Source organism: Poecilia formosa, unplaced genomic scaffold (genome assembly GCF_000485575.1).
Source record: "Poecilia formosa unplaced genomic scaffold, Poecilia_formosa-5.1.2 Scaffold65, whole genome shotgun sequence".
NCBI classification, from domain to species: Eukaryota; Metazoa; Chordata; class Actinopteri; order Cyprinodontiformes; family Poeciliidae; genus Poecilia; species Poecilia formosa.
In genome coordinates, this window is record NW_006800004.1 from 757,995 (window position 1) to 774,559 (window position 16,565).

At 38.7% G+C, this 16,565-nt stretch overlaps 1 protein-coding gene across 2 annotated transcripts in view; it reads left to right on the forward strand.

Moving 5' to 3' along the window:
• The window catches only part of naaladl2 (N-acetylated alpha-linked acidic dipeptidase like 2), a 393,728-nt gene that overhangs the window by 82,859 nt on the left and 294,304 nt on the right, over nucleotides 1-16,565 (forward strand). For both annotated transcript variants that reach the window (XM_016672733.1, XM_016672734.1), the window contains one exon: nucleotides 1,007-1,045. In XM_016672733.1, coding sequence (XP_016528219.1) covers nucleotides 1,039-1,045 — 7 coding nt within the window. In that variant the 5' untranslated portion in view covers nucleotides 1,007-1,038. The remainder of the gene's footprint in view (nucleotides 1-1,006; nucleotides 1,046-16,565) is intronic.

Here is a 16,565-nt window from a genome sequence, read left to right on the forward strand (position 1 = left end):
GGATTGTTTATTGTAATGGATCCTGTTTTTGCCTTTGAATGTTAAGTTTTATACTTGAATTTTTTGGCAATGTTGAGAGGTTTTATTTTGGCTCTGCGTTATTTAACCTCTTCAGAGCCAGTCTGTTAAAGATAGTATTACCGATAGCAGTACAATTTGCACAATGCCTGTTTTGTTTTTTTATTGGAAAAAGTTATTAAAAACAAATTTTTGTCTAAATTAAGGTGGATTCATGGTTCCTTTTTCCACATAATGTAACCCATAGTGCTTATGATTAAAAAAAATAATAATTATGTGATCGGTATCGGTGATCGGCCCTCATGGGTGATCGGAATCGGAATCGGCAGGAAAAAACCTGACTGGCACATCTCTTATATATATACAAACACCTCACCTTGGATGTATATGTATATATATGTAAGGCAATTTTCTTATTTTGAACATGTTTACTCTAACATTTTTAGTGTTTTTTGAGAGATGGCGTGTTTAAAAAAGACAAACAAAAAAATCCACTTATTCCTTGAATTAAAATTATGTTAAATCCAAATTTTCCAGGCATATGAATGTTTTTGGGCTTACTCTGAACAAGAAAATAATCTTTCCCACAGCCGTCATGTTTTTGTGTGATTTGTGCCGATGGTTTCCTATCTGTCACACACCCCATCCTTCCACTACTATCTGCCACTTTTTCACTGTTGAACCATAAAGAGTGACCAGCTTAAACTCCCTCTGAGCCTTTATCTGCACGATTCTCAGAGAGAACACTCTGGAAGGCTTTGTGAGAGGTGATACAAAAGCTCCCATCTCAAGGGAGGAGGAGAGCGAAGCAGAAGAAAAACTTTGAAAAATATGCTGCTGAGAATTTATCTCTCTTCTTTTTCCAAGCTGCAGGGGTGCCCACTTCAAAAGCCTGTATAAAAAAGGCACTTAATTTATTTATTCACACAAACAGTGTATACATACAAGTGCTTGCATCTCACCTGTTTTGTTGTTCTTCTTTTGGCAGACCTTTGGAATCAGAAGATTAAGATCCAGCGCATGAGTTGTGAGTAGGAAACATTTACTTGGTGTTTAAGATGAAACGCATCTGTGTTTTATCTGTCTGGTCTTTTTTTTAATCTAATATAATCCAGATGAGTTCAAAGAACTCTGTGAACTTTGCAACAGTATGCATTTGAGGTCAGTTTAGGAAGGAGTTTGGTTAGTTTTATCTGTCACCCTGCTTACTTTTTAGCTTTCTGAGGGGAAATATCAAAGCGGTACATTTTTCCATACCCAATGGGGAAACGGCTGCAATATTCAAATACGCTCACTGACAGAAAAAGTACAGATATAATTTAGGAATGCAAAAGGAATGTTCCCTTTTGCAGATGAATTGGTGCAGTGCTGGATCTGTCAGTCATGTGATTTCCAGTGACCTGATGCATTGAGAAAGGGTGTTAGTGAGAGGGATGATGTGTTACAGGAGTGACCCGCATTGAATCCAAAGAATGTAGCAAAGTATTTACACCCCTTAATGTTTTCCTCACTTCAGCAACAATTTTCCAATACTGTTTAGTGAAATAAGGGCCAAAACTATTTGCTGAAAAATGAGAGTTTTATTGAAATTTCTGACTTTATCTACAAAATGTCAAATTGAGCAACTACACGGACAATGGAAAACGCAGCGAGTGACATGTCTTTAAGTCATCAACTGCAGCCCTACCCAACACACCAACTCATTGCTAAACCTTTCTGCTCGCAGACATTTGGGAACTGGAAAGGTCAACACTTTGTTTTCCTGTCACGTCACACATGACTATGTTTACGGCCGTATCTGCGCATGTTTCGGTTTGTGTTACATGTGATGCTCGCCTGCAGTGTGTCTGCTCCAGCGCTTGATTTGATTGCTCACTCCAGTAGCTCTGTGCGAAATGTTAATGGAGGGCTGTTAATGTCAAATCCAGTTCAACACCATCTATACTTAAGCACCACCACCCTTGAGGAAAGACATATAGAAAGGTGGAGAGAGATTAAAAAGTAGGCTGCAGGGCCGATAAAGTGAAAAGTGTAACGCCCACCATCTCCATCTCCAGCTGCATCTCTGCGCGCCTGCAGTTATTTGTTCGCCTGAAGTTTTGCGTGGCTGAGTGGCACGTACATTTTTGTGGGAAAATGGTGTGAAGCAGTCAGCTACATCTTGTCCCTTGGCCTGTTGACCACATTGGATACTGTTGCCCTGTCGCAGCTTTTCCACACACATGCGCACACAAGCACACACTGCTCGCTCTGTTGCTCCTCTGACCTGAGATTGCTGTGTGCAGCTACTCACACCCAGAGAAGCACTCAGCCGTGCAGACACACACACAGACAAACTTGCAGTCACACACACAGTGATTTATGGCCTCCAATATGGTCAATAAAAGCCAGGGCCAAGATGAAGGACTCTGAGAGCAGCGAGCTGGACACACACGTGAAAAGAAAGACACTCACACACACTGATGTCCATTAGCTAAATATACAGGAGTGAGCTGTTTTCTACTGTGTCTCTCTTCATTATGCTCCTTTTTAAATCCTCTGCTGCTTCTGGTGTTCAGGGTAAAAGGCTAAGGGCGTTTTTAGCCAGTGTGCAGTGCTGCTTTGGGGGAACAGTGATTTTCTTCAGATATTATATCTAATTTTAAAAGCAACTATTTTTTCCTTTGTAAAACAAAAAAAATCTTACTTATGAGTAGAATTATGCTTGTTTATCATTTCTTCAGCAAAATCGGCATCACATTTACCAGAACCGCCAGCATTCTTTAAGAATGACACATATTTGAAGGGACTGCATTTGATTTATTTTTAGCAGTTTATTAGTATTGAACAAAATGTGGACAATATATGTTGCATGGTTGTGTTTTAGGTTGATGGATAAATATTCCAAATGCAGCTTCATGCATTCATAATAAATCATTTTAATTCAGCAGTTTCATTTTGCAAGTGAAATAAAGAAAGAAAAAAAAACATAGATTCACTACAACAGAGTGATGTATATCACACACTTATCTTTTAACTTGGATATGTATGCATGAAACAAATTAAAACCAAAAGGAATCTCTAAAAATTTGCATATTATATAAAACCAGTAAAAAAAACATATTTATGATAAATATGATATTTAAACATCATTCAGTGGCCTGACCAGCGGACAGTTATTAAAACCCTTATGTCCTCTGCAAACAACCACCTGAACCATTTATACTGGGAGAACTGCAACAAAAACTGGATTTATAGATTTGGATAGATTTATTGATCTGATCCAAATTATTTCAAATGGCTCAAATGCTTATCCACAAACATCCAACAGTCTGTCAGTGATCATGACTGACTGTAGACGGTCAGCTTAAAAGGGATTTGTTGCCATTACAGTTCAAGGATATCTCAGATGGGGTTAATGAAGGCAGAGCCTCGGTTAGATGTGTGCTAAGCATGGGCTAGGCTCCTGCTGGCTTCAATAGGCACCCCGCTGCTCACAGCAGTGCTAAGGTGTACAGCATGAGCTGAGCAGGGTTTCCATAAAACTAATAGATACTGATCAAGTAAAAAACTATAGTTCTATCAGCACAAACTAGTAGGAAATGAAATGTTAGGAACCAGTAGGAACTGTGGCTCTTATGAAGGCTGTACGTTGACCAGGTACCTGCAGCTTGGTTGGAACTGGTTTGATAGACATTATGTCTGCACCGGTATGTGTGACTAGAGCTGAACTTACAGTACAATTGTGAGCAATATTCTGCTGACTTAAAAAATATCCCAATAGCTTTTTCTATTGAATATGAGATAAAATTAAAGTCAAATGTGAATAAGCTTGGTTACACAAGTCATTTAAAATCATGGAAGTGACAGATGTAAACAGTTACATGAAATGTATTCATAATTCAGCCATTGTCCTGGAGCTTATATATTAGCCAATCAGAGGAGATGTCAGCGTCTTATTCAGGCTTAGGCACAACAAGCCCCGCCTACTTGGGAGGGGCTATGTATGCAATTTTAACTGGACGTTTTACAGAAGAGCTATGGATTCAACATGTTGAATCACCTGCACGTTGTCCTTTAAAACAAAAACAAGCCATCATCCTCCTACTACTTCTTGTTGTCTTCTGTCATTTTCAGCTGTGCAACATCTGAAAATGACAGATTTTCAGATGTCATTTTGAAAATGACATAGTTTTTCTATACTCGTAAGAATAGAAAAAAGTGTTTAAATACGACTGAAAAATCACCTCATCCTTGAGAAAAAACTTTTGATCCAAACGTGAGTTTTTTTTTTTGTTTGTTTTTTTCAAAATCAGCATGTTTCCATTAAGTAAATTCATTTCTGTAATTTCAGTTTGCGCAATTTAATGGCCAATGGGAATGTAGTTAGTGTAAAACTGCTGCTGTGCTGCTCATGCAGAATAGATGAAGAGCTTTCTGATCTAAGCTCTGCTGGTTTTAGTCTATGAGCTGTTAGAGCAAAAATGAGGCAGCATCAGGAACAGCAAGACCTCAACGTCAGCTCTGAAAGGATTTATTCATAGACAGGAACCTCCTAGACAGGTTCTCTATTTCTGTCTGCAAAGCCTAATTAGAAACCAATTGAAATGTTCTTTATAGAAGAGCCTCTGATATACTTAATCTACAGTTTGATCTCATCACAAAACCACTCTTTCCAGCTTGACCAAAAAATGAGGTTATTGAAATCTTTTTGATTCCCTGTGATCCCAGCCTTTCTGATGCAGTTCCATGTGTGATGTCTGTCCCCTTCCCTTCCTTCTGGTTGTCAAATGAATACAGGGGCATCTCTGTTGACAAATATATTTGCTCTTTTTTTCCTCCCTCCTGTTTTCTGATGGATACGACACAAGCTGTGCTTTCACGTAAAACAACAGCCAATTAGACTTTGTATGCTGAGCCTCTTTCTGGCCCATAAAACAAGAATAACAATGTGAAAACTAGAGACAATATTCAGACACCTCCATTACTCATCTGCAGCCTTTGGAGATGTTTCAGTGGCCCTGTGACATTTTTTACGCTTTTATTTAACACTGTAGAATCTGTTTATTCTAATGTCATCCATACTGTGCTTATTTAGCTCTGTCTTATTGCAATGCTCTCCTCCTCTGCTGTTTTTGCCTGGATCACTGTGTCAGAAGACAACCTTCATCACATTTTCTCTGCCCAGAACACTTTTTACTTATGAGTTTGGCTGCAGAACTCTTGGGAAGTCCCCATGGGTCCCTCTCACTGTAGCATTTGTATATTAGTTTCTGGATCCCATGCAAGAAACAAAGATCTGTCCAGATGACGTGTCAAGAACAGGCTGCAAGAATTCCCAAACCAAAACTACAAGAACAGATCGACATCATTTTGTCCCTGCTGCCCTGGGAGGGAGAACAAATGTATCTGTTCTTTCAGAATGTGTACCGACCTTTATGTACTCTTCTGACTACTGCTACATAGAAGTTATATCATGTCTTGAGAGAATTTGTCTCTTTGCTTTCACACATCCTTTTGAGACCCGGTAGAGGAACCACAGTTCTTATTTTAAACAGTAACACGTTTCAGCACCAAGACAATTCAAAGTCCTTTACATGATAACATCAAACTTCAAACAAAGCATCATTACAGTGGTATAATAAAGGAAAGTAATGAAAAAATAAAATTTTGATTAAATTAGTGATATTCCAGTTATCAAAGGCAACTATAAACATCCAGTTAGTCAAGATTTAAAAAAAACTCAGTGTTTCAGCTGTTTTACAATTTTCTTGAAGTTTGTTCCAGATTTTTGGTGCTTAAAAGCTGAACGCTGCTTCTCCATGTTTTTGTTCTGGTTCTGGATGCAGAGCAGAACCAGAAGACCTGAGAGGTCTGGAAGGTTGATACAACAGCAGCAGATCTTTAATGTATTGTGATGCTGAACTGTTCAGTGATTTATAGACCAGCTAAAGTAGGTTCGGCCAAATAAAACCTGCCTATATCCAACAAGGATCAGAATGAGAGTAAATAAAGGAAAGTGTTGTCTTTAAGCTGCTTTTACCTCGCCGTGCTGCTTTTCCTGTATGGTGATCGCCATGCATGCTGAACATGAACGATTAAGAAAATGAGGAGGCGCACAAGTGGTCGATACGGCTTTTTGTTTTTACAAATATGTTTTGACTATTGTATGTTATTTACAATGAAGTCTGTTATTTCCATCCACGCATACATTCCACATGTCGATGATGGCAAGCTATTAGATTTAATCTTGTTTTCTGTGGTGTGAATTGGCACCGCTGAGTCCTTTGTTTTATTATAAAATCATAAATGATTTTATATATATATACATATATATATATATATATATATTATAGGATGAGGCTGTCCAATGAGGACAGCGGAAGAACCTGGAGTGTGTGAGAGTGACGGGTCTGAAGTGAGTCTGAAGAGGCATGTCACGCTGTAACACAGAGGCGGATGAGATTCTCCTTTTTGTCGTGCGCAGTCTGCAGCTTATCCCCTCATCAAACTGGCTTAACTGGATCCAGTTACTGGAGTGGTGTACTGGGAGGATGAAACCTGCCTGTTGTCAGGTTCTTCTCCAAGACTCAGAGATAAGCACGTAGTAAATCTACAGCTTATTATTTTGAAGGTCAGCTCTGCTTGTAGCTGTCAGTTAATGCATGTTCCGCAGATCCATGAGCTGCACTAGAGACAATCTGTATGAGGGAAAAAGAAAAGGAGTGAACAAATTGATTATGTTCACTGTAATAAGCATAGTCAAATTAAACCAAGTGGGGAGATTTGATTAAGCTTGTCTACTGTAGTTCTGTAAATACACTTGGATTCAGGGTGCTGAAACACTGCTGACAAATTGACCTAACAACAAGCACTCAGCTTTCACTAATTCTTCTTCAAATCCTGCATTCAATCTAATAATTATTTTTAGCTTTATGACTAGTTCAACACTTTTGTATAGCCAAATACATAACAGAACTGTAGAATCACATTTTATTAGACTTGGATACTAAACATAGTAAAACAATAAAAGTTATCTTCTAAAAACTTGACCTTTTATGTTTCTACAATCAAGGCTACATTAGCTGCTCAGTATTTTCCTGCAGTCACCTTTCAGAATAATGAACCTTTCTAGAGTGGCCCTTCCTTTTAATGCAATCATCAGTCGCGACATTTATTTCCACAGTGCAATAAGAGCAATCACCGTGGTGACGTTTCATTTGAACATTAATTAGTGAAGTTGGCCTGAGCTGAAAACGGATGCTGAAGGCTCGACAGCATTGGAAACCATGTTGTCTGCACTGCTGCCTGCTAATTAAAGCAGGGGAGAGTTAAAAGATTTGATGAGTGGTTTGTTTGCATCAAAGCTCTGACCTTGGTAAACCTGTAGGTTTTTTTTTTTTTTTTTTGCAGGCTATGATTCAGAATCAAAATAATGATGTTGGAATTCAGTCACCACTTCATACACGACTGGATATTAGATGCAGTGGAGGCTGGAGCCATTGGTGTTTTGAGAACAGCTCGCCTTGGAAGGTACACAGTGAACAGCGTCAAACATCGTTACACCCCAAGCGCCTCAATAAGCCATGAAATTGTTACAGAGCCATTTTTCTCTTTCCTTCTGAAGGAGATCTGAGGCAGGTTATTGTGAGAGTTTACTTAAGTTTTACTTTTTGACATTGTTTTGCTAATTCAAAACCCAACCTAGCTTGGGCCTCTGCAGTCTCCTATCAGACTATCAGGGACACAATAGACTCTGCAATCTGCACAATGTTTAACTAATAGGCTGTAGTGAACAAACCCAGAATTTAGAAGTTCAAGCAAAGCTGGATTATCTGGCCTTATGTCAAGTGTTGGACCTCATCATCATGTCCTCTTCAGGTTGGCAGTTTTCTAAGTTATTATGAGTTTTGCAGCTGCTGTCAATCAAAAGGATTTCATAAAGCAGCTGGAAAAACATTCCACACCCTCCATCCCAATAAATACAGCATTATCCCCTGGCACAAAGTGGACTGTTAGAACTAATGAGGAGACTTGTGCATAAATAACTCTGTGTTGCACCAAGGTCGGCTTCTTCCTTCTTGTTGCTGAGAAAGAAAGAAACAAACATATTTTTTAGAATACAATTGGAGCCCAAATTCTGCGTGTTTCTGGTATCATATTTTCTGATGAGCAAGAAGAGTTTCAAACAGTTTATGTTTAAGAGCCATATTCTGATCAACTCACAGTGACCAGTGCACAAATTCAGATGATTCAGATTCTTATCTGAATGGTAAACAAGAGTCAAACAGAAAACTTTTTCATTGAAGCCATAAAGGTGCCAAACCCAGTGCAAACCCCAGATTTGACCCTCTGGTGGGTCAAACCCACCAGTAAGCACCGCGGCCTCTGGTGCTTACATTCCTTCAGAGTGTAACAGCATCATGGTGGCTCTGGTTACAGACCTGCTGTACTCCAAATGTTTTCTAAAGACATATGGGCTTTCCTCAAATGTAAATATGAGAGAAAGATCTTTTATGCAAATAGCAAGAGATGACGGATAAACATCCTTTTTCTGCATGCACCCAATAGATGTGCGTTCTCCTGCACTTTATTTTGCTTAACTTTGGATTTTTTCTTTTCGTACTTTTATTGTGTTTTCAGTTGCTATTATTCCTTTCTTTCCTTGAACATTTAGAATCCGTCAGTGAGAAGACTTAAAGCATATCTCTGAAAAGTTTCACATTTCCCCAGCCTTCATTGGGAAGCTTCAAAGATGTTTCCCATTTTGATGTGAGGCTGGCCTGTCAGAGTTGGTGCTGCTATAATTTTTCAACAAGCTGCTAAAAAAACTCCCACGGGATATTGGTTCAGTGTGACTTGACAGTATTGCACAGCTGCTGCAGATTTATGGGGAGAATCTTCATGATGCAAACCCCCGCCCTTCCATATAACGCCAATGGTTCTGCACCAGAGAAGGTTTGGTCTCTGGGATGACCACTGCAGAACCGCGACCTCAGTCTGACTGCTTTAAAGATTTGTTTCAAGGGGGAATAGCTTATATAACCTGCAGAGGCTAGGAGGAAATTAATGTTTTTTTTTTTTATTTTTTTTTATTATTTTGTTTTATTTTTGAGTCAATTCAAGTACTGGCTTTAATGTCACTTCTTCCAGACCCAGTTTTCTGTATATTTTTTCGCACTGCTACAACGCTGTTGGCTAATCTAATTTCATTTTGCTTGTATTATAAGTCAAGCAGTCCTGCTGAAATCATCTCAGTAATGTGATATCAGTCAGATTGTTCCAACAGTGGCTCAGATGCGGATGGAATCATCCCTCCTCCTGTGCCTCCACCGTTTCTTTGCATGAAAACAGTTTCATATGCAGGAAAGCTGCTGCCAGGAATATTGTGGCTGAAAGAAGCAGTTTGAAACTCTGCACTAAAGTACGCCACCGACTCATTGCATTGCATTAGAGGGCGACAGAAAATAAGAGAGACTGATTTGCTGTGTCCCAGAGAGTGTGTCGGGTGCTGACTCTGCATTTTCCTGGGCCTGGGTTATCTCTTTGGGGTAATGAATGGAGCCGGGCGGAGTTGAGATGCATTTAGAGAAGTTCTGCTTTCAGCCTTATCGTCACATGTTTATAGCTATTAAACATTGATGCACCAGCTGGTAATTAAACTGTAATCCACCCACTTATTTATTTAGGCGTTCCAGATACACTCTAACCCAAGCTTTGTGTATTTCACTTTCAGTTATTAATATCAGCACTTGTTTGAACATAACCTGAGTCAACACACTGAAAACATGTGTACATTTTTTAAATGTTGCTTTTTAAAAAAAATTTAAAAAAAAATCTTTGTAGTGCCTTTTATGGTCCTTTTAGAAGATTAACATTAAATAAATCAAAACACTACACCTCCTTGTCTGCTGGTGGTGGTCAGAGGGACAAGGTTAGTGTCTATTCATGGAGCCACAGAAGAAAAGAGTGAAATAAAAACAAAGCAATATTTTATTATTAAAAACATAAATTACCCAAAGAGCCACCTGAAGCTGCAGGTTGCTGACTCTTGATCTAGCAGATGAAAACCCTGATTATTTTTTGATATGGCTGAAGCTTAAAAGTGCAACACATTCATTTTTTAAGTAAATCTGAAAAGGTATAAGATGAAATTGGTCCAGTTTCTGTGACACGGCATATACACATAAAATTTGATTTATGTTTATCAGTACAAGGTCTTTAACTGAGGCACAGGTCCCTGCTGGCCCCTGTCCACAACAGTCTATGATCACGAGTTACCCTTAAACAACTTTCTATTCTTAATGTAGCCAAGATGGCCTCTGTGTCCCACCAATGCTGGTTGATGCATATCCTGCACATACCAAAGCAAGACAAATTTATTTGTATATAATAATTCATACACTAGGTGGCTCTTCAGACAACCCAGAAAGGAACAAATATAAACAAAATGTCAGATTAAAGTATAAACATATAAATGCATAAAAAAATAAAATGTATGCAAATAAAATCATATCATTAGTTAAAATTAGCTGGACAGAGTTATGTCTAATTTAGCTAAGTTGCACATTATCTGCTGTATGCGATATCTTAAAATTTGCTTAATTTCGTATTTGATTAACAGCAACAACAACTATCTTCTGTGTAATTGTAAATAAGGACAGAAACAAAAATAAAGGATCAACATTTATTATTGTTTTGTGCCACTAAATCTAACTTACTATAGAGTAAAACCAGCTGAATTGTTTTCAATCAAATTTTCAGAGAATTTGAATTTTTCAAGCTTATTATTTTGAATCAGTTTCAAGTTTTTTCACATTTTAAATGCCAGAGATATTTGTCCTTTGCTTTTGTTTTGTGTCACCTTATAACAGTCAAATGAAAATAAAACACACAGATGACTCAAGGTTATGTTGAAAACAGTTTTTTTCTGTTTAAATGACCCTTTTCTATTTGCTGACTTTAATTAAACAAAAATGTATTTTGTTCAACTGATTTCTTTCTCTTCTTTAGCTTAATTTTTAAAGGACAAACCACATTCAATCTAAAAACTGTTTTAAAGAACATCTTACAAATGAGAAAATTAGAAAAGCAACATTAACAAAACAGCCCTGGTGAGTAAAGGATGGTTAAAGTGCTTATCAACAGCGCTGCCTGTGTGGGTATCTGTTGAACTGATACAACAGGTGAATCCCTAACGCAGCATCCTGAAAATCTTTTGACAGAGACGGAGCTTCCATCTGACACAACCCGCTGTGAGTGTAATCAATTAGCAGAGCGAACCAATCAGCAAAGCACACTCCAGCTACCGCGCCGGAACATCGCTTTCTGATAATTGGTAAACTGTCCTCCCACAGATTTGATGAATAACTGTAGTGTTTGTGGGAAAGAAGATCTCTCATGAAATTTGATCAGGGCCACTTCAGATGAAACTGAACATTGTGTTCATGAGACATAAAGAGAGGAAGGCAAAGAGATGGGAGACTGGGATCCAGAATCTGGAGAGGAGGGTGTGAGGGGGTTAGCGTTGGGTGTGTGGCTCATTAACTCAGTAGATGTAATCAGTGGGAGGGAGCGGGACATTTTGCCATCGACTAATGAGCAATATGGGTAGTTTGCTGGTGAAGCCTCGCCGTATTCTCATCGGCTGAACTCTGCTGTCAGCTCTGAGGCTCCGCTGTAGCACAACTGAGTCGTGTGCAGATGATTATGTTTTCATATTTAGAGGTAGACTGGGGTGATAAGAGATACATGCACAGTAAATGTGTGGTCCTTTGAGAACTGAAACATCATCTCGTAGCAGCAGTAGCACTGTCATTTTCTCACGCATGTAATGTTTTCTGTTTGAAATGCCACATTAAAACCCCCCTGAGTTATTCCCATTTAAATCTGAACTTTCCATGCCATACCATCTACTGGCATACTCAGTGCTTTGAAACACATTTATACTCTGAACGTTCTCCCCGAATTGATCACGTTAGAACCACAACTTACACTTCAGTTTATTGTTATGATTTTATAGGTAACAACTAAATAGTCCACAATGTGTAACTTAATTTCAGCATAAATGTAATTGTTCTGTGAAGCATCACAAACACCACATATTTGACCAGCCATGTTTTCTGTCATTGGATCCATGCATTCTTCTCAGCATAGCTGTGTCAGACACATTTTGCACTTGCGAAACGGTGACAAATTAATAGTAAGGGAACTAGCAAATCTGAAAAGTTGCTGTTTCACAAAAAAAAAAAAATGTCACTTGTAGCCACGACACCCATTTATTGATTTTCGGACCCAACTCTGTTCCAGCCCACCTCCCCCACAAGAGACACAAACAGCAGCGCTAATTGACATTTACCTGTTGAGACATGAGAGCGACAGTGAGCGCCTTCGCTGACCAGCCGGCACTGCGTGTGCTTAATTGCCATTGGCTCGCTGAGTCAGGAGCGGTCACTGTGCTCTATGTGCCCACTGGTGGCGAACCGTTGTAACTGCAGTCCAGCGCATCTCAGCAAGAGAAGTGCAACTTAAGAGCACAGCCATCACGAGAAAAATAGAAGCAAGTAAACAAAAAAAGAAAAGGGAGGAGGTGTAATTATTTCTGATGTCCATTCTGTCACAGGAAGATGCCCATCTTCCAAGACAGCAACCCACAAACATACAGGCAGATACCTCTGTGTTAGAACTGTCCAGTTAAAGTCCAGATCTAAATCTAATTGAGAAAATGTCTGTTTATAGATATTTTCCATCCAATTTTACTTAACTTCTGCTGTTTCACAAAGAAGAATGGGTAGAAAAAAAGTGGAAGTCTGGTTTGGACAGATCACATCAGGTCAGGAGCTTCATCTGCTGTGAAAGGAAGTTCCACACACACAAATCCAGCTGTACGGACAGTTTTCCAGGGCAGAGGCGAATCAGCTGTCTATCCACACTCTTTGATCAGATTCTGGGTGTAATCTCACACATAGTAGCAACTTGGTGACATATTTCAATTCTCCAGAGAAGCAAGAATTTATCACTTTTCTTCCCCAGATTGACACATGCTCTGTGCTTTGTGCTGGCTTGCTTAGGACTTTACACCAAGAAGCATCAGATTTACAGCCAACAGTGGCTTTGTATTGTGTCACACCTGTGGACTCATTTTTTCTCATCTCTGCGTTGCTTTCCAAACTTCAGTAATCAATGAGTGTTTACACTTTATCAAATTCATCACATTAGGTCATGTGTAAAGTACAAATAGAAACTCAGAGTTGCAAAAAATGATACTTTGGACATTTTTGGCATCCGAATGCATCAATGACTCTTAGCTGCTGATTAAATGCACAGCGAGATGAAGCTGGAGTATTATTTACTCAAAGCTACATCATTTTTATTTTTCCTTCAACCTTGAAACCCAATGAAAATACAAATTGTATGTACACCTTCTCTACTCATTGTTTGAAGATAAATCAAACCAACATTTCTTGCTTTATTTTAGTTAGAATTGCCAATATTATTTCTATCTGCTAAATGCCAAAAGAAATAATATGTCAAGTATTTATTTATATCTTCAAAATCAGAACTGAATGTCTTGGGTCAAGCCTTTTGGGTTTCCGTCTACAAACTTCTCCCAGCAGTTTGATGAAGTTCTGGTTCATTTCAGATACATCTATGGCTGTTGTAAACGAATATTTTAGTAATCGAGTAATCTATCGATTATTCTTACGATTAATCGAGCAATCGGATAAAAATAGATAAAATAAAACCTTGGTAAATGTAACATAACAGCAGTGTTACTATCGCATATCAACATCAGTCCAATTTTTCACATTTGATCTTCCTTAACAGTAAATTTTCTGTAGTTTAGAAAATTAACCTGTAACAGTAATAGATCACTTTCTAAGTTAACCTGAAGAAAAGTTAAACAAGAATCTGAAGTTATATTCAATGTAATAATAAAGAGGCAGGCTCACAAATACACTTATAAAAAAATATCTATACTCCAGATTTTGGTTTCTGTATTCATCTTCAGTCAGTTTTATAGATGAACTCTCACCTTGCCCAGACGTTTATAGCTTTTGTGTTCATGTCAGACGGGATTTGACACCTTCATCCGTCACACACAGAAACACATCTACCAGCTACGTGCCGTCACAGTGTGCTCCACTACACATTTGTATAAATACACCTGCAGCGCTTGTCCTGCTGTTCGCTCTGAACCGCCACCAGGCAGCAGCTCCGGGAGCAGAAAAGCTGCCGTACTCCAGGCTTCGCTCCCGTCATTTTAAGGATGCTTATTGGTTCCCCGAAAAATGACAAAGACCTGGACATTATCATGAATCAATAAAATCCTCCCAGGTCAAACTTGAAAACTGGACGTTATGCTGCTAACACTTAGCTTTTGTCAACAACTCAGACAGAAGTGAGAGCTCTGCGCAATGCAAGTAATAACCCGGCTGGAACACAGTGAATTAAATAATAAAATATAAATTAACGAAGCTTCGAAGCAGATTTTGATAATCGAGGTACTCGAATCACTCGAGGAATTGTTATAGCCCTACAGACATCAGACCCGCTCTCCAATTATTTAGAAGACGGAGATCAGGACTTTGTGACGGTCATGTCAAACATCGACTCTGTTGTTTCTAAGCACTTCTTCAGGTCATTGTCCATCTGAAGACCTTGTTCCACCTCAGCTTTAACTTTCTGTCTGATGTCTTTAGACGTTGCTTCAGTATTTCTACAAAATGTTCTTTCCTCATGATGGCATCCATCCTATGAAGTGGCATCAGTTCCCCACATGATGCTGCCACTCCCCTACCTTACAGTTAAGATAGTACAGACATAACAGATTTTCCTGGTAATGTCTGAAATGTAACGAGAAACTGTTTTAAATTCGTTTTTCACCGCTGGTAAATAAGTCATGTATACTGTCCATCTTTGAGTGAATGATTTACATAATTAAATTAGGGGAATTTAAGAGTTCAGTTTTATTTTTGGAATAATCTGAGTAATTAAAGTTTTATCAACATGGGAGAGCTGTTAGAGTTGAGGCCAACCCATCTGCACAACCTCCATAATTTTGTTGAACAAGGAGACTTGATGTGCATCTTAATCAACCTCCTAGACCCCCTTATGGTAATACTGTTCCTGAGTTTTGCTCAGTGTGCAGTTTGTGGTATAGACAATTTGGCTCATTGTTTTCATTACAGGCTGGCACCAAAGAAACTTTTCTGTAGTTTATATCCATATTCAGTGAAATGTTAGGTGTCTGCCTGTGTGGTGATACAGCCAGAATATCTGACAGAGCTGTATTGTGGTTGATGGTTTGGAACCTTGGCACTAAACCACAGGACAGGATTACTACACTGAAAAGTTTTTCTTTATTATTTAAGATCAATTCATTCAGATTTGGGAAAAACAAAATAATATTACAAACAAAATAACAATTCTGTATTTGCATAAAAAAAAGAAAAACGATTCAAGGCAAATGCCGTGTAAAGATGATTGAAACCAGGCATGTGGTGCATTTATTAAAGCAGAGCGCGCATCCCCATCATAAAGACTAACCATATGGGGCACATTATGGGCCAACCATGCGGTGTCGTCAAAGTGACAAGACACAGTGATTTAGTGCTGCTAGAAGTGGATGGATCCACGCTTACCTTCAAAGTCATCCGTCTCCTTTCTGGCTCAGTGTGAGTCTAAAAGCCCCCAGGGACACAGTGAAGCATGTTGAGCATTCAAGGATCTCTCAATTGCTGCCTTTAATTTCCCTTCCACTGCTGGTCTGTCTCCATTAGCTGTGACGATTCTCTGAAATGTGAGGAATACACAATATGGCAGCTTTTTTCTGACATAGAGCCTTTTTTTAGCTTGCATCTTAGCTCTCGTGTCATTTTCTGCTGCAAAGGCTTTATTCCAACTCTGTGGTTGCAGATCACAGAGAGGACAGGGAAATGTGACTGAACAGTCAGACTGGTTTTTCTTTTGGTATCTGTTTATCTGGTTTCATCGAGTGACACAGTCGGTAGCACTGTTGCCGTGCAACAATAACGGTCCTGAGAAGTGTGAGTGTGAGCGAGGATGCTTGTATGTCCTGACCGGTGATCTGTGCAGGGTGTATTCTGCTTCTCATCCAATAAAATAAAATGATAAAGTGCAGGTGGTTTGTTGTTGACATATTCGTGGTGAATAACCCTACAAAACAATTGTATTTAAATATCTTTGAGTAGCTAGATTTGGTTATCATGTCAGAGGTGTGCTTTGTTCAGTATTTCAGTTCCTTTTGGCTAAAAATATGTTGGGTTTATTACATCAGTTCATAACAATCTAGTAGCTTATTTGTTCCAGAGAGTCTTTAACAGAATAAACTGTCACAGAGCAATGGACAAAAAACCAATAAAATAACTTAAAATTATGTGCCAATAAGAGAGAAAATAACACTCAGTAAGACACACAATGGCCATAAACATTCAACAAAAAGACTGTTTAGACAATCTAACTGTTAATGAATGGATTTATGAAGCTTCAGAGGAATGTTCTGTAACTAAACCTTTGTCTGCAATTTTAACAAAATGACCTGTTTG